Genomic DNA, 19396 nt, shown 5'->3' with positions numbered 1-19396 from the left:
TCCGTGGACTGGCCTCTGACTGGCTGTTTGGTCCGCAGACTGGCCTCTGATTGGCCAGAAAAATTCGCAAAATTTTGCGTGGTCCGCGGAAATCGGGACACAGCCGCTGATTGGTTGGTGAGAAAACATGAAATGCGTCAGTTTTCCTGAAACGCTCGCCATTTTGGATTCGCAGACTTTTTGGGGTCCACGGACAACGCAGTGAAAACATTAAAAAAAAAGCAGCACTGCACTTGTCAAAGTCAACAAACAATCTCTGGGGATGTGGGAGGGATGAAGATTGAATTGGATATGGCCATAAGAAGCCAAACAAAAAATGGGCTGTTTCACCGCCCCCCCAAAGTCTGCAAACACTCCAGATGTCCTGGGGTAGTCATGTCGTGTTCGCGGACATTTCAGATGTCCTAGGACATCTGTACCTATTTCTGCATTACAGGGTTGGGGAAAAGCAGTTTTTGGATGGCTGATAACTTTTGCGCCACTCAATGAAACTGCATGTAGTTTTGCAGTTTTATTCTAGAACTAATCCTGAATTGTTTTGCAAAGTTGTGTGGGATTCCGTCAAGAGGGGGCAAAATTAGAGGGGGGTCCCAAAATATTGTAAAGGCATATAAATGTGGTGTCATTTGACGAATCTGCACAAAATCTGGCAAAATTATTTTGGATCTAGATATAAATGGTTTTCTAAAGTTTGGTGGGATTTTCTCAAGTGGGGTCGAAATTAGAGGGTAGGTCTCAAAATTTTTAGATGGCTTATAACTTTGTTGCTATTTGACGAATGTGGACAAATGTTTTGAGAAAGATTATAGACCCAACATTCAATGTGTGTGTAAAGACTGAATGAATTTTGTCAAGTGGGGGCTAAGTTACATGACTATTGTATGTACATACATTTTGATACCTTTAATAAAATAAAACATGGGCGGATTTCAAGCAAACTCGTGAGGAGCACTGGCAAGGACATTAAAGCATGGTTTTGTAAATGTGCCCGTGTTTTATTTTTTGACAAGTGTCATAATGTAGGTACAAAAAATTGTCATATACCTTTGCTGACTGAGCTTTAGCCTGTGGCAATGGGCAGTAGCCAGATTGTCTGGGTCATGGCATAAGGTCATGATGCGGACAATCTGGCTACTGGTCATGACCGCTAGGGACGAAAAATGGTGTTAAAGTGGCTATGTCTACCTGGGTCCGGCTATGTGGTAAAGTTATTCGAAGGTAGGATAGGTTTGAAAGGGAAAAAAAGTGCTTGTGGTAATATGTTCATAGGGTTTTGCAGGCTGCCATGGCAAGGGAAGAGGGGCTGTATACGGAGCCCCGCCTTTTCATTCCATATTGGTTGTCTTGGAAAAGGATTTTCCTTCCTGCAGCGGGACGGCGCAGGAAGACAAATCTATGTTTTAGCACCCTGGGTTCCCGCTTTGGGAACCAGGGGTGCTAATGGACTTTATCCCCCATTTCAGGGGCTGCAATGGACGATAATGGTCCGTGGCCCTCCTTACTTATTTATTTATTTATTTATTTATTTATTTATTTATTTATAGCACGCAGACATCAGGCTGTGTGGTTACAGTATTTGTTGAGGAAGATGAGGTGGAGGAAGACTGCTTACTACTTGCTGAGAAAGGAACAATCTTTCTGAGAGCATTGCGGTCATTGGATTTGGTGTGGCAGTGCATGGAGGTGGTCCCGTAGGAGTACTGTCCAGGTAGTCTGCGACTGAGTACTCAGTGGATTTCACTTTGGTAGGTTTAGCCTTTGGTACACTCCCAACAGTATCAAAGAACTGGCACACCCATGATTCGATCTTGGTGCTAGAAGTAGGCACTTCCTCTACCTCATCTTCTTGGTCCTCTTCATTGTCTTTGAAAATACTGCGCTTTTTTTGTTGTGAAGGTCCTCCAGCTGGTGGTGGCTCTTGATATGATATGGCATTTATAACGCGCCTATACACAAGTGTTTCAAGGCGCGACGAGGCAAGGGAGGGGAACAAAGGGAGGACGGACAACGATCCTACTAGGCCAGGTGTCATTGAGATCGCGCAAGTGCATGGGAAGGGGGCAAGGACAGTGCAGTACATGGAAAAGATGATAACAGTAAGTAAATAAATAACGGCCAGCATGTGGCAAGTGCATGGGTAAGTGCAGGCATCAGGTGTCAAGGGCTGGTAGGGGGACTTTAGGGATACAGAAACAGTCCCCAAGTGCGGGGGTTGCCAGGTGGGCAGTGCAGGTGTGTGACGGTCGTGGGGGAGGGACCTGGGCCCGACATCAGAGAGTGTCCAGGTAGCCAGTGCAGTTCCGGTTACAGCCAGTAGGTCAACACAGGAGAGGAGGTGAAAAGGCAGAAGCAAAGAGAAAGGTTTTGAGGTGCTTCCGGAACCGGAGATGGTTTTCCTCACGTTTAAGGGAGGCAGGGAGGCTGTTCCAGAGGGAGGAACCAGCCAAAGAGAGAGATCTACCACCGACTTGTTGCTTGGAGAAGCGACTGACCCTGAGGGAGTTGGAGGCGGATGACCCTGCTTGGGTTGAATGGGTTAACCCTTTCCCCTCTTGAATATGGCTTTCAACCGGAAGCAAACATCATCAAATATTTCCTTTTCCAAATTCAGCATCCTATTCTGTGACGTCATGGCAGAAGATTATGTCATTCATAATCAATTGTTGTGATGTCACGACAGGGTGGGAAGGCATTTTATTCTGCCTGCCACGATCTACTACAACACAAGGGAAGCAGAGAACACCCACCATCCCAGCCAAATCAATCGGAATCTCTCTAAGAGCTGCATCTCATTGTAGAACATTCTGGATGCTCATCCGCACGTCTTCCACAAAGCCGCACTCTGGCACACCACGTCGCTCAGGATCAACTGCAAGAACATATTGTGAGCTATCTGGTATCATGCTGAGCTCTGTTACCTCGATGACATGCTGGATGGCAAGATGTGTACCCCTTACAGACGCCTTTGCTTCAAGTATGACTTAAATGACTGCATACTTTGAATACAGACTTCTAAGAGGGGCCTCGAATGGGTGCCTGATTGGGAGCCCCCTGCCACACCCTCGTGAAGATGCATGGTATTCCATCATGTGGGCCACAGAGTGGTGCCAGCTGCATTGAATATGTGTATTTTACTCAGAGCGTGCATAGATGGGCCTCCGGACCTGACTCAAGTCTGGTCACAGGAACCGGGAGAGGAACTGGTGTTGGAGCCTCGAAGCGGTGATAAAGTGATATTCACCTCCCATGACTAGACTGAAGCATGAGCGCCACCCAAATAAAATTGCTGAACAGGATGTATCGATGGCCTGTCCTGATGCTCCAGAGGAACTTGATCCAAAATGGAGATTGCTGGAACTGCAACAACTCTACAGGGGCTATTGACCACTCGATATGGTTTGGTTCTGCCTCAAGACTCAATGTGGAAAGGGGTCATAGAAAAGAATAAGCCTCGTATTGGAGACAGACACTCTGATGAAATAATCAGTTTTTGAACATGTAAATGATAAAGCTCTTCGGAAGCGCCCAAGCCTATGAAAGTGTGTCTCTTCTGAGGGTGCCATGATGGCTAAGAAAATGAACTGCAAAACTGAAATACCCCATAAGACCTAAATATAGACAGCTGGATCAAAGAACTGCTGATTCCTACAGCTTTAGAACAAGCCATCCACAGATACAGGTGAGACTGTGACACTTTTAGAGATATCTGGGACTGCCTTCTAGATAGGAACATCTAGATTGCAATGAGCTTCCTGAGTGCTGGCTTCCAGGGACACTGTGAAGATCTGGCCTAATTCTCACTTCATGACCACACCCTTCCTCCTCTGCGGAATACCCTGCCTGCTGGGGTACATGACAGGTTTTGGGAATTCTGACTCGTGAAAATGTCTAATGTGGGATGAGTCGTCTCTCCGTGGTTCTCTTCCTTCCTTTACCAGTAGGGACTGGACTGAATTCCTGGTAATGATTGTACACTCCCCCCACCCCCATCTCTGACACTCCCCTTCCCCAGGGAATGAATGGGATCTGTGGGTGCTCTGAGAAGATCCAAGGGAATGCGGATCCACACCAGTGTTCAGCCTTTACCTTCAATTTCTGAAAATGTTCCACTTGATGGAGCTGCCGTAGTTGAAAGCGCACACTACCCAACTCGGGGCTGAAGATGTCCCTGCAGTGGTTGGTTTTCACTTCATACTCTTTTTTGGCAGAGCAGTAAAAGATTTATGATAATGCAGCAGTAACTCCATTACTATCATCTTTCTGCCACATTACTGCACCGCTGAGTTATAGGTTTGGCGGTCAGGTGGGGGAAAAACCTCCAGCAAAATGCTGGATGTAATTCCGGCGTCTTACTGCCAAAATGGTCCCATTTCAGCGATATTACAGCTGGGGATAATACCGCCGGTGGTAACACCACCGAAATCCCCATGGATGGGACTAACACTTCCAAACTATCCCTTGTAATCTGGCAGTAACACCACCGGACCAAGTGGCGGTAATGGTCATTTCGTTTTGTGGTATCCCTGCAGATTTTCCTTCTGAGATACCACAAAACCTGTAATGAGGCTGACTGTTTGTATATGAATAAGTTCTTTGTCCCCTCTTTTTGAGCTTGTAATTCAGAGTTACAAATGTCTAATTACACCAATCCAATGACCAGCTCGCTCTGATCTGTTCTTTCATTCAGATCCCTTATTATAAGTCAGTTGTGTGATCAGCGAGTCGAATTCAGGCTGGAGTCCAATGAGCTACAGCCGCCGAGGTGGATTCCGGCATTCAGGTCAGATGGTTCTGGGGTTTCTGTGTTCTTGTGAGCGAGTGGCCTCACCGGGTTTGTATTCTTTCTTCTTTACATGTTCTAGGTAGAGTCCATGGAGTGCAGAGAGCAAGCTCAAGCTTCCAGAATCCTCCCAGGTAGGTGTCTTGAAACAACTTGCAAGTGACACCAGTAGGTGTATTCTCAAGTTTAATCTCACATGAGATTTCTTTGTCTCGTGTTATCTCACAGCTCTCGTGAGATCTCGCCAGTACTCTTGCAACTTGTTTGAGCATTGGCTGTGGACTTTGGCTCTTTCCCTGTTGGCTCTTCCATGATGTTTTTCTTGGGCTCTGTAAGGGGTCTCTGGCTCCATATGTGATGGATCCTAACTCCTCATTGTCCCATCACCTTCCCCCCGCCGGAAGGGTAAAGGCCCAGAACGGGCTGTCTGCGGCTGTGAGTTGAGTGACCTTTTGTGAGGGTGATCTCACTTCCTAGGGTGGCCATGATATAGACCCCCAGCGCCATCAGAAATGTAAAGAGCTTTCTGGGGACACCATGCCTTATCCCTGTTTGCCACTAACCATAATCACAGTTACCCCGGCCAGCTGCCAAAGACCACTTATTTGGCCGAGTACAATTCTACCAGCATGTGCACCTTCTGGTTTTTGGTATCCTTAGTGGTCTTGTGTTACAGTATCCACCCCACTGGGGTGCACTGTATCTCATGAGCTACTCATGTTACTTATGTTTTCCCCTTCTTCCTTATGACCTCTCATTGATGTATTTTTAAAGTGTTTTCTCATGTATGGCTATGCTAACCTTTAGAATAAAATGTATGAATGAAAAAAAGCATCTCGATGACTAAACGGGAACTGCAAGTCTACGAACTTGTGAGAGCCAAAGGTCCCATGCTGTCAAAGGGCATGAATGTGTTCTGCAGAGTGGGAGCTGTGGCTCTCTAATACTGTCAGACGTGCAGCTCCCACACTGCCTGGGTGCTGTGCCATGTGGGAAGGAGTGGTAAGGGTGAAGTGAATGGCACGGTGCTAGGTATTGTTGTACTTCATGGTGGTATACACCCCAAATCAGTGAAGGAGGCAGCGGGTGGACGGATGCCAAGCATGACCTTTTTTGTTTGGGGCACAAAAACGAAGTCGGGAGGGTGGCACGATGCACACAATAGTTATGCCTTTTTTTCAGTTGGTAAGGGAGAACAGGTCACCAGAGGGAGGTGGGGAAATGTGGCAAGATGCCGGGCATATCTTATCCTACTGGCTGCTGCAAGGTGGATAAAATCACACAAGGGAGATGGGGAAGGTGGCTTTATACCAGGTGTCAATATTTCTCTTTGAGATCCTTCTGGGATTGTATAGGAGAGCAAAACTGCTATTTTGTATGTTCCTCCCCTCTCCAACCCCTGCAATGGTGTTCCATGGGCACAGCATCAGGGTTGAGAAAGGAAAGAAATGGGTAATAGAGAATATAACTTTTCTGATAGGTAGCTTTCAATTATGACATATGAGGGTTCTGCGTGACATCATAGCGAGCTAGATCCTTGCTCTCATTCTCTATCGATGATACTTGGTTCCCCTTGGTAGAATATATCTCTATAGTAGATAGCTATCATCTATTAATCATCTATTAATCATCTATTAATCATCTATTAATCCATTGTCGGTTGTTTCAGTGCTCAGTGGATAAGCGATCCATCACGCAAAACAAAGAGATGTGCAAACGGAGACACTCATGAAACCAGATACAGCACATATGTGTGTAGCTATTCAGTAGATTGGCAGGCAGGTGGAGAGTCAGATGTGCAACTACAGACAGGCAGTTAGAGGCAGACAGGCACAAAGACAAGCACGCATGGGCTGAAACACCGTTGCAGGGAGATGCACCCAGCTATGCAGATTCGTAGCCAGGAGACCAAATTGTGCATGGTACCATCAAGCATGTCTATTCATGTCTTTCTTAACTATATTCATTCTATAGCCATAATGTTCCGAGAGTAGTTTAAAACGTCAAGTCATATGGTGCAAAATACATAGCCTGTACTCTCTTTTACCTAGTGAGGCAAGGATTGAAGCGAACCAGAAGATGTCTCCAAGCAGCGGCGGAATGAACAGGATGCTTCCCATGGTGTTCCCATAGGTTTCTTGGAGAGGGTCCATCATGGTGACATATTTCTTCGATCTCATGGGTTTTATGAAAAACAGGCCACCTGGCAAAAAAGAAATTGTGACATTTTTGAAATAACAATATACTTCAGTGTTTTACAAAGATTTATGTACATCAACTATTTTACTATCAAAAAAGCATTATAATATTATTGATTTTTATTTTATTCAGTGGTATTGGGACCTATACTTGTTGCAACCATTTTGCTTATTTTATTGACGGAAGAGGTACCAATGGCAGAGTAGGCCCTTCCTGGATTTTAACCTGCTATAGTTAGATTGCAGTAGCAGGGGCTTATCAGATGGCACTAAAATATCGGCTTAATGGTAGATTGCAGAGGTGTTCTTCTCAGGTATCTTATTAGGCGAGACGGGTGTTAAATTTTGCCCAGAAGGAGATCCTGCTGGGGCTAACCCTTATGTGTTCTAGGAGGTTATTCCAGAGGTATGGAGCAAATGCAGCGAATGGCCTGTCCTCTTGGGTCCTGCATGCTGTTCTGTTGGATTAGCAGGCGGTTGGCTTGTGTCGAGTGTAGGGGTCTTTTGAGACAGTATTGTGAGGTATTTTCTTAGGTAGCTAGTGTGGTGCACAGCCTTCCAAGCATGTGTATGTACATCCAAGAACCTTCCGCAGGACTCGGGGATCGAACCTGTGCTGCTCCGTGTCATCTTGTTTCCAAGGTGAGCATGTTGCCCCTGAGCTATCCTCCTGAGACATGGTATGTGGGGTAGGATTGTTTTGTGTCAAAAATTGAAAGCCGTTTGAAAAACCTTCCATTTGCAAGGGGATCTGTATATTGTTTATACGTTTACTGCTTGCTAATCGATCACCATCAATTAAAAGGTACAGAAAGCCTAGTTATATAATCCAGTTGGAGAGGAACTTTTTAATGAGGAGACATCTTACAGTGTACACTCGCGACCTGTAGATGGATGCTGCTGTAGCTGTTAGTGTCTTTCTTATATGATATTTATCTGGGTTATTTTCTGAACTTTTCTTTTGTCGCAGGAGTGTGGGTCAGCACGGAGACATAGAGTTCCTCAACTCTGTATGAAAAATATGAGAAAACGTTTGTTTGTGCCCACACCTGATTGCGCCAAACTTCTTATGTAGCAAATTAAATTCACAAAAGTCAAATTGCTTGATATGAATAATCTTTGGTTTATTTGGTACGGTTTCTGCCCTTTTTTGGATGACACATGTTTCGGCGTTTAACTAGCGCCTTTTTCAAATCCGGGCTGTAATCAGATAAAAACATAAACACAAAACAATAGAAATAAAATAACATTTTGAGTAGCATATGACTTGATTGCTATCTTTTGATTAATTACACGTTGTGTACACGAGATAGTGAGCCTGGTTGTTATTGTGAGCCTTATAAAAACATCCCTCAATGTGACAGACACCTGAAAAGTGACAAGCAATTGATACCTCGTGTAATAGTAAAGCAAAAGAAAAAGTCAAACCATTAAATGCGTCGCAGAAAAAGTAGGTTAGACCCGTATTGGCTTAAATATCCAAAATGAAACACATTCAAAATTGATCTCTTACCCTTGCTTATCTAGGATGAAGTCCCCCTTCCGGGAAATATTTTTTTAATTCGAATTACATAACTGTAGTCCTAGGGTTTGATCCCTCCTAAATAGAAAAAAACAAATGTTCCATTTATACTGATGTTAGCTGGGATAAGACCATTTATCTCATCATTATCCATCTCTTGTTGTAAATATGTTTCTCACGGTTACATGCCTACATTTGAATTTAGTACTTGCATTGCACCCTATGTTCTAATAATAGTGCGGTATGCCATTACTGAAGAAAATCCAAATCAGCGCTATTTATTCCACACTTGAATTAACCCGTGATGGCAATGATATAAGACGTGTGTCTTTCCCTTCGGCTCCTGGAGAAAAGCACACCAACTCCATCGATTTCACACTTTTTGGAATATTAATTATAAAATTAGTGGCAATGACCATGAAAGTTATAGTCCTCCCTCCTCTTAAGGGAGTGAAAGCGCAAACAATTGATTATATTGTGATGTTTTATGATTGTGCCCACTTCCGCGAGTTTGTTTACCCAAAAACAAATGTGTTTGTTTAAATCCGACGATGGGAAGCATGCTCACCTCTGTAGGAGGCGTGCTTGTTCTATTAATCCGGGTGGTTTTAGTGCTTACCTGCAAATTATCTCTATCACGCCTCACGCGTCGGGGGTCCCGTCTTTGCAGGAACCAGCTCCTTGTTCATATGGAGCCTTAGACCTGTGGTCCTTTTTCGCTTTCTGTATTTTACTATTCGGCGGCCATATTTTGGGCTAATCCCCAGACTTTGCTATGTAAACGCATCAGCTCAAGATTACGTACATTTATTTGTAATATACAAGCTCATAGTGGTTGCCGATTCTTATAATTTAATTGAAAGGCTATGATATCTCTTCTATTTGTATCAAAAATGATTCGGTAAGGAGGGTGGGAAGCGGTATTACAAGTTTGATCCCTCTATAGGATCTGTTTAATACCCAAGTAATTGTAAAATTGATCTCTTGTTAACTCTAGAGATCTCCCTGATAAAGAAAACTACCTTAACCACAATGCACCGCTCTCAACACTCCCAACACGGAGGTTGGCTAATACAAACAGATAGGGAAGGGAAAGACACACGTCTCATATCATTGCAATCACGGGTTAAATCAAGTGTGGAATAAATAGCGCTGATTTGGACTTTCTTCAGTAATGGGATACCGCACTATTATTAGAACATAGGGTGCAATGCAAGTACTAAATTCAAATGTAGGCATGTAACCGTGAGAAACATATTTACAACAAGAGATGGATAATGATGAGATAAATGGTCTTATCCCAGCTAACATCAGTATAAATGGAACATTTGGTTTTTTCTATTTAGGAGGGATCAAACCCTAGGACTACAGTTACGTAATTCGAATTAAAAAAATATTTCCCGGAAGGGGGACTTCATCCTAGATAAGCAAGGGTAAGAGATCAATTTTGAATGTGTTTCATTTTGGATATTTAAGCCAATACGGGTCTAACCTACTTTTTCTGCGACGCATTTAATGGTTTGACTTTTTCTTTTGCTTTACTATTACACAAGGTATCAATTGCTTGTCACTTTTCAGGTGTCTGTCACATTGAGGGATGTTTTTATAAGGCTCACAATAACAACCAGGCTCACTATCTCGTGTACACAGCGTGTAATTAATCAAAAGATAGCAATCAAGTCATATGCTACTCAAAATGTTATTTTATTTCTATTTTTTTGTGTTTATGTTTTTATCTGAGAACAGCCCGGATTTGAAAAAAGGCGCTAGTTAAACGCCGAAACATGTGTCATCCAAAAAAGGGCAGAAACCGTACCAAATAAACCAAAGATTATTCATATCAAGCAATTTGACTTTTGTGAATTTAATTTGCTACATAAGAAGTTTGGCGCAATCAGGTGTGGGCACAAACAAACTTTTTCTCACAGTTATATAATCCTTCATATCAATGAAATAACATTTAAATAACCAAAGAATTGATTAATTTTGAAGGATTTTGTTACCAATAATGAAAGCCAGTGAAAATCCTAGCGGCGCGTGGACCCAGGCCAGTCCTCTGCTGGGAAGATACACGATTTCAGCTGTCCCATTGATGTAGGCCCCTCCAACCCATGTGGCTGAAAATAAACATCAAAGTGAATCAACAACTTCATGAGGCCACAAGTCCAACAAATAAACATGAATGAATCCAATATCCAGAGACATCCTTTTATAATCAAGCCTTGCTTTACTAAATCAGCATATAATGCCCCCAACAGTTTCTCCATTACTGTTTAATATTCTTTATATTGTAAACTGTTTAATTCTATTACATCAGTGGTCACACAATGGTGTTTGTATGGCCTAATTTATATTATAATCCTATCCTTAGAAAGCAGTGTCTCTTCCAGTGCTAGCTGGTGTCTCATGTCCACATATTCTTTGATGCTGACTGATTCCCTCCTTTGGACCCGCCTTCCAGGCTTTGTTTTCCCCTTTTTCCTCATTTCTAACAAGAATTTCATGGGCCCATATTTGCTACAGTGTAGTACAGATGGTCAATTATCCCAGCAGTAAATCAAACCAAGTAGGTGGTAAGGAAGGTGGTTGTTGCCTTCAGGTTTTTTTTTTAGATTAGTACCGGGGGTGGGGGGGCACCACCAATCAAGTACCACGGATCATGGGCTGACATTTCTGATCTCAGCCCCTGTTCCAAAGAAACCACAGACTGCCTCCGCGCTGTGGATCACCATCTTCTCCCCACTTCCCCCTGTTTTGTATTTTTTTCATTTCCCAACTGCCCTGCCTCACTTACCTTATTGTTGCGGCACCAGCTGCCGCAGCAGCTTCCCTCCTCCCTTTTCCAGCAGGCATGGTACAGGGCCCACCTTCCACAAGCACGGTGGGCATTTTGGATAAGTATTTCCATTCAAGGGCTGGAACGTGGGGTAACGACCCAGAGCCTGCGTTAACCGCCTTTGCTTCGCTCAGGCCATTAACTTGTGCAGCTGGAACGTTAACCCTCGTTCAGCCCTTGGAACGGGTTGTTAATGCCACATTATATTGAGGGGAATTCTATTTACGATTTCACTCAAGTAGAACTCGATTTATTAGAAAGGCCACATTTTCTTTCTTTTTTTTATTTTATTCATTGTGTATGGTTGAAGAAACTTCAACCTTTACATTTTTTATAAAGAGAAAAACTGCATATAACTGTATTAAGCTGGAAAAACAAATAACTAATACACAATTCAGTAATTATTCAAATGACATTTCTAATTAATAGTATACATTTCTAAAATCATTATGATTTAAAATTAATAATAAAAAGTTAATAAAAATTATATAATTGTCAATGCCACTTTAATGCATGTGACTTGGTCACCTTATTTTAAACTTCAAATTTCTTTAATTGCAAGCATGGTAAAGTACTCTACATGAATGTCTGGACAGGACGAGAAATTAGGACTTTGAACAGCTTTATTTCCCTTTTTAGTTTTGACTATTAGATGGCACTAAAGTGCCAGCTATTAGCCGAAATGTTTACATTAGAATACAGCTAAGAGGGAGATGACATCTGAGGAGGGAAATACAGTTTGTAGGTGTTGTTTTGTTATTTAACCACCCATTGACTGCCTATGAACCTGGCAATCCCTATGGTTATTCCCACCCACTTTTTGTACCACCCCGCCCAAAACACATACTCGTGAGATCGCTTTCAGCTAGCTGTTTTATACACTAACATCAAACCAAGAAGAGTGCCCATATCCAAGCCCGCGTCTCTGCGACATCAAACAACTCGGCCAAACTCTTTAAAATCTGCAAGGAACTGGCCAATCCTGCCACAGTCTCTACCTCCCCTATCCCCTCCCAGGCCCTCTGTACGGCACTGGCTTCTCACTTCATCTCTAAAACTCAGGACATCCTGTCCTCTCTCTCCTCCTATCCCCCACATCCCCCCCACTCCCTGCTCCTCCTCTGGCCTCTCTGCAGCCAGCTCACCTCCCTCCTTCTCTGCCTTTCCCCTGTTCTCCACAGACAAGGTTTCTAGACAAGTCCGATCTATGAAAGTCTCGTCATAACAGGTTCACCCCTGTTCCTCCAAAACTATCAAGGACCACACCGACTCCCTGGCTCCTTCCCTGGCTGATTTCTGCAACCACTCTTTTGCCACTGGAGTCTTCCCATCCCCTTGAAGCACTCCCTTGTGCACCCTCTTCTTAAGAAACCCTCTGCCGACCCCTCCTGCCGGGCTAACTATCACCCAATCTCCATCACCCACTTCCTGGGCAAGCTCCTGGAGAAACTGGCCATCTCCCAGCTCATTCTCCACACTGAATCTGTTAGTTGTCTTCATGACCATCAGTCTGGTTTCAGAGCTGCCAGAACCACGGAAACTCCTCTCCTGAACATCCATGAAGATCTGCTCTCCAACCTTGATTCGAACACCCCGTGTGTTCTCATATTACTTGATCTCTCCTCTGCCTTTGACACTGTCAACCATGCCATCCTGCTCAACCGTCTCTGTGATAACCTGGGTATCACTGGTCAGGCTCTGGCTTGGCTGACTTCTTTCCTCTCCGACCGACCCTCCCAGGTCCAGCTTGGGTCTTTCCTCTCCGATATCTTTGTCTCTACCTGTGGTGTCCCCCAGGGATCTAACCTCTCTCCCTGGCTGTTCAACCAATACCTGGCACTCCTTGCCCACCGCATTACTGCTCTCTGCCCCAACTTTCAGTGCTATGCAGACGATACTCAGCTCATTTTCAGGCTACCCTCGGCCTCCGCCTCTCCTTCCCTCATCTCTGACTGTCTGTCTGCCATTCAGGACTTGTGTGCCGCCAATGACCTCTGCCTTAATGCCAGTAAGACTGAGATTCTACTCATCGGCACACCCACTCCCTCCTGCCCTACAGCTCTCTGGCCGGCCTCTCTTGGCCCTCTTCCCGCTCCCACCTGCATGGCTAAAACCTTGGGGCCATCTTCGACTCCACACTCTCCTTCTCTCCTCACATTTCTGTTGTCTCTAAGAAGTCACACTACCAGCTGCACCTCCTCAGAGGTATTCTTCCTTTCCACTCCTTCCCCCATAAGCTCACTGTCTCAGGAGCCCTGGTTCTTTCTAAGCTGGACTATTGTAACAGCCTCTATTTAAATCTGCCTGCCTTTAGTCTCCGCCCTTTGCAACTTATCCAGAACAGGACTGCGAGACTTGTCCTTGGCCTCAAGCCCAGGGATCGTATCCCTCCAGGACTGAAATCTCTGCACTGGCTCCCAGTGGCTGCGAGGATTAAGTTCAAAACCCTCTGCATTGTCCACAAGGCCTTCTGAGGCCTGGGGCCGAAATACCTTCAACTCTCTCTTCCTAAATATCTTCCTTCTCGACCTCTCCGCTCTTCCGGCTCCAACTCCCTCAGGGTCAGTCGCTTCTCCAAGCAACGAGTTGGCGGTAGATCTCTCTCTTCGGCAGGGGCCCGCCTCTGGAACAGCCTTCCTGCCTCCCTGAAACTTGTGGAGAACTATCTCTGGTTCTAGAAGCACCTCAAAAACTTCCTCTTTGCTTCTGCCTTCATGCCCCCTCTCCCCTGTTGATTTTCCTGACAGATACTGCACTGGATACCTGGCCTCCCTTCTGATCTTGGGCCCAGGCCCGCCAGTTACCCACCTGCACTGCCTCCCTGACAACCCCTGCACCTGGGGACTGTTTTCTGTATCCTTACAGTCCCCCTACCAGCACTTATGTTCTGCACTTACTGTACACTTGCCACCTGCTGGGCGTTTTTATTTATCTTTTTCATTGTACTATCCCTTGTATTGCACTTCCCCCTCTCCCTTCCCCCCGCACTCTTCCCTTTCCCCTTCCCCTTCCCATGCACTTGCGCGATCTGAATGCCACCTGGCCTAGTAGGATCGCTGTCTGTCTTCCCTTTGTTCCACCTCCCTTGCCTCGTCGCGCCTTGAAACACTTCTGTATAGGCGCGTTATAAATGCCATATCATATCATATCATATCATATCATATCATATCATACTTTAGCCCGCGAGTGGTGAACTAGAAATGCATTAACCAAGTGTGGCTTCAGTAAAAATGTCTTAATCATGTGTGCTTTCAGCCGCTTGATTTATATCTGTTACTTGCGCTTAAATCCTGTTGAAAACAAGCAGTAACAAAGCCAACACGTTTGGCTTGTGTGCAGGTATTAGACAGGCATTGCAATCTGTCTTCTGCCTTATCTTCCTAGTGGTGACCGTCTGCCTGCCTCTCACGTCCTTGATCTCCATTTCCCACTTAATCTGTCTTGCCATCTCTCCTTCTCTACTTCCCTCTCACAGTGCTGGACGAAAGTCAATGAAAATAAATTTGCCCACGTCTTCATTTTTCCATTGAACTGTCCCTGTTGCATCTCTATCTCTCTAGTCGTTACTGATTCTTTCTCTGCCTGTTTTTAACGTTATCTCTCTGCTAGTCTGTCTCTCTCTCTCCCCCCCTCTCTTCCTACCCTTGTCTACCCATGATTCTACCCCTCTCTAGCCATGTTTCTTTATCTATTTTCCAATTTTCTCTCTGCCTCAACACCCTCGCTCTGGTGCAGTTGCTGTCTATGTGGCCCGGTGTCTCTATCCTTCTCTCTCTCTCTCTCTCTTGAACACCCCCCAAGTGCCTCTCTGGTCAGATTTATTTACATATTTATAAAGTGACCAAAGCTTGCAAGCATTTGGGCGCAAAATATACACACAAGGACTTGCAAAACGCGACAGGACATATAACTGAGGGAGAATGGATAGCCAGTCAACTAGTAGTTAGAAAAGATCAGTCAAATAGATACGTTTTTAGGTTTTTCCAGAACACTAAGTAGCGTGCGTCCTTGTCGGATTGTTTTGGTCCTAGGAACGGTCAGCAGACCGCTTGAGCAAAGACATCTAGATGGAGCATAGGGTTTCATTTGTTCCTTTAAATAGGACGTAACCGCACCATTTATACATTTATGGGTCAGGGATAAGGCCTTAAAGCGTATTCCTGCTGATACATATAATCAGTGAAGTTGCTTCCTGACATGAGATATATGCTCTCTTTTAGGGATGTTGTAGATGATACGCACTGCTTTGTTTTGAAGTACCTGCAATCTCTTTATGTTAGTGAACTGGATAGCCCAGCCCCTTCGATGAGTAGCAATTACTGTGGAGATGGATGGGGATGCAGATTTATATTCATACATCAATAATCAAAATGACTCAAGTAGTTGGCAAAAGGAAGACTGTTTTATTATCAATTATCTAAAACAGGGAGCACAATGAACATCAACAAACTCGCTCGATCCTCTTACTCAAACTCTCATAGTAAAAACTGAGATCTTATAAGAGAAACGCGTCACCAATGACGTTAACCTACGTATGAAGCAACATCATCCTCCGTGGCAAACTACAAAAACTTATGCGTATGGGTGATTGGCTCTGAGTAAACATCTAAGTATACGATCCATACTAGTCTAGAAAAGTGTGAATATGTGATTGGCTACTTAACATCAGGTGGGGCAACTAAGCCCTCCACTAAACATGACCACTATGAACGTCACTAAATACACAACATCCCATTGGTTTACACAACTATAGGATCCCTAAATACAAAGTCCTCTACAATTGGTTGGCACTCTAACCTCCATCAGTACTTTTCCACCTATGTCTAGCAGAAGGCAGGCTGGACATCCAGGTTCTGGTGAGCTCGTCTTAACCAATGCTTCGCATACCAATCCATCATCACTTGAGTGGTCTTCTGTTAATTAGGCCTTGAAGCTCGGCCTTGAGTTTGCTCTTAGCTCTGAGAAATTTAGGGAGTGAAAAGCCAGTCTGCCCTTGTGCTTAGGTGTGACCTTCTCGTTCGTCCAACTTCATGCTTCCATGTGACTAGAGACCATGGAATCAAGGCTTTTGGTGCATGTAATACAATTTTTTATAGACCTCTGACGTCTTCCTTGTTTTGTTCATGCCTTCTGAACAGGAGTTTTGTTCTTTCACACAATTTGTATCTAATATCAGTTCATTCCAGTTTGATAAGACCTTGGCTTCTTGGCTCACCCAGCCTCATCTGCTGAGATTCACTTCTGTAGTTCAATTTGTTTTTTAATGGCGACATACTAGAAATTAGGTCTTCTTGTCACTGTCCAGCACTGCTATAATGCGCAGTGGAAACAGCCATCCTTGACTTGTCCATAGGTATATATGTATATGTTGGCGCTTGCCGCAATCTATTCACTATAAGCTAGCCTTAAGATTACTTCGTCTGCTTGCGTTTATTTTGCATCTGTACACGTGTAAAATTACTTCATGTCTTCATCTGTTTCTGTGGCATACGATTTTTCACCTTGATCCCAAGATGTCACATATCCTTGATACTTTCTTGATGCCTTATAGAATATCTGCATTCTCTGGTCTCTGCATATCTTCTATGTACATCATTTCAACTCTGTGTGACGTATACTGGCGATGGTTGGTGATGTTACCATTCATCTTTGCCATTTATTGGCTCTATCTCTTCAGGGATTTCATTCAAATGGCCATCATATGTTCTTGTATGCAGGTCTGGTTCTCTCAATGGGTGTATGTCACATATTCTGGTTTCCAACACACAGGTAAAAGGGGCGGGATGGTTGAGGTGGGGCTACTTAGCTCCTCCTCTACACTCTACACTCCCCCATATGGGCAATTTATCGACCACTCTCTCATTATCCTTCACATCCAAGCATTTAGGTCTGAAGAAAAGCTTCTTTGGGATCCATATCTTTAGGACTCCCTTCAAGCATCCAGCTGATTTAACATGCTCATCTTTGTTCCATGTCATAAAACTACATTGTCCACTTGGACTGCAATAGATCCATCTTCCCACATACTTCTTGTGATTCTTTGGATACAGGAACTTCGTCCCCTAAGGTGCCTGTATACTGTCCTTGACAAAATCTCTGATTTCTTCATCTGTCAGGTCTCTGGCTTTCCATCCTAATTCAACATTGATCGTGATCTTCATCCCTATAGCTTTCTTTTCTGCCTTCTTGCATTGTGAGATTATTATCTTGATCACACAAAATCCAAGCAACACCAACACGATCAAGGCTCCAAGAAACTTGAACATGTCTGCCATCCATTGTGGAATTCAAGAGAAAAGTGATCCAAACCAGCTGTCATTAGCAATGTCTTCTACTTCATCTATCATCTGACCATGGAGTTTTGTCAGCATGTCTATTGCCTCTGTCAAGGTGCCATTCTCGTCATCATGAGAAGGTATAAATGTGCAACATGATACTCTGATTTTTTGATTTTTGCATAAACATCTACATCCATTGCTGTAATCATGTCCAAGACGTATCTATTCTGAAGAGTCATCAGCTCTCATCTCTTCTCTAATAGCATTGAAACCCTATATGGTCGTGTTGATTGTCTGCAGCAATTCCCATCTGGTTATCTGTAGCCACTTTGTATTTGCTCCAACCTGGATTCTCGGTATGAAGATCAACGTGTACACTGAGGAGGTCTGACTGAACAGCCTGTGCTCATAAGGAATAGAGTCAAAAGCATCCTCTTTATCAGTTCCACAGATCTCTTCTTCCCCAGTTGCGCATCTGCTTTTGGGAAACTGTCAAGATCTAGGTCACTTTTAGGAATCTCCAATGCTGGAACATGGACATTCACTAATGTGCATCGTCCTCCCCAATCCTTGCATAGCTTCATGTATGCCCTGGATCCACAAGCCCAATAATGATTCATGATGACTGCTTTTCCATGCACCATTCCTGGAACATCAAAGATTCAACCATAGTTCTGATTCTCTCCAACGTTTCTTGTGCCATTATATCTGAAGCACAGCTTTGAACTTTCCAATGGCACTAGCTGCAAGGGTCCTCCTCTGTCTTCGACCCAAGTTAGTAGCTTAGCAAGTCTTGGCCATAATGGCTTGCAGCCATTCTGCACTATGTCAATGGCAGGTTTATAACAACCAATGAGCACCCAGGCTCTGAAGATCACCACTCCTTCTTCCCATCCGTCTGGTGATAACTGTCAGGAATTGGAGGCTGTGGAAGCGCTGGAAGCTTTGATCACGCTCCAGTCCTCACCCAAGATGGCCGCCGATTGATCACTCTCCAGTCCTCACCCAAGATGGCCGCCGATCTCACCCAAGATGGCCGCCGACCCTTTATAGGCTGACTCCTCCCACAAACCGACGCGTTGTATCTGTTTACCAGCGCTCGGTTCGTGTGGAGATTCTCTCGTGAAATTCATCCGTTCCGGCTTCCTATTTTCGCCTACTGTGTGATTCCCTTCTGTATTCCTCAGCCCAAATTCTACTGCACTATACGCGGTATCGGCTTGCTTTGGGCCGTGCCGTGCTTACTTACTCTTGCCTTTATTCTTTGAGCACTTTTGGTCTTTTCATTTCTTGTAGGTACCGGGGGTATATTGCTACCGGTGCCGTCACTCTGTTTTTGCGAGCTAGCCTTGCTCACTGGGACCTTAAGGAACATTTCTAAACTGGTGAGTGGGTTTCTTTCTATACTTCTTCCTTCTTCCTAATGGTTCGTCTTCGCGGTCTGCTTTGTATGGGTTCTTTCATTCTTTACCTACTTATCCTTTCTAATACTTTTCTCTGTCATTCTGTTTAGTCTTAACCACTGGTTCTAGTAGCTTCTTATATCTCCTGTTCTATTATTCCACTTCTCCTGGATACACTGAGCATTCATCAGCGGAGGAGTTTGTTCTCAAGTCTAACGGACTTCCTTGCCTGCTGCAAATGGAACTTTCATAATTGGAAGAGAGGAGTTCTAATTGCCACCCAGCAGAACCCAATTGGGAACAGGGTTTTTTCTGCCTTAGTGCTTTTTCCCTGAATCTAGGACTGGCCCCCTGGGGATCCCCGCGGTCAGGGATTATC

General features: G+C 44.3%; 1 protein-coding gene across 1 annotated transcript in view; it reads right to left on the bottom strand.

Annotated features, from left to right (window-relative positions):
- Window positions 1-19396, bottom strand: part of LOC138527919 (high affinity choline transporter 1-like) — a 460733-nt gene that overhangs the window by 175821 nt on the left and 265516 nt on the right. Inside the window, exons 2-3 of the mRNA XM_069639281.1 lie at window positions 10504-10617; window positions 6828-6983 (exon numbers count right to left, since the gene is read on the bottom strand). Coding sequence (XP_069495382.1) covers window positions 6828-6983; window positions 10504-10617 — 270 coding nt within the window. The remainder of the gene's footprint in view (window positions 1-6827; window positions 6984-10503; window positions 10618-19396) is intronic.

The sequence above is a fragment of the Ambystoma mexicanum genome, chromosome 7q, assembly GCF_040938575.1.
Source record: "Ambystoma mexicanum isolate Mex_15411 chromosome 7q, UKY_AmexF1_1, whole genome shotgun sequence".
Lineage (NCBI taxonomy): Eukaryota > Metazoa > Chordata > Amphibia > Caudata > Ambystomatidae > Ambystoma > Ambystoma mexicanum.
The sequence above is the reverse complement of the archived record's forward strand: the minus strand, read 5'-3'. Positions and strand labels throughout refer to the sequence as shown.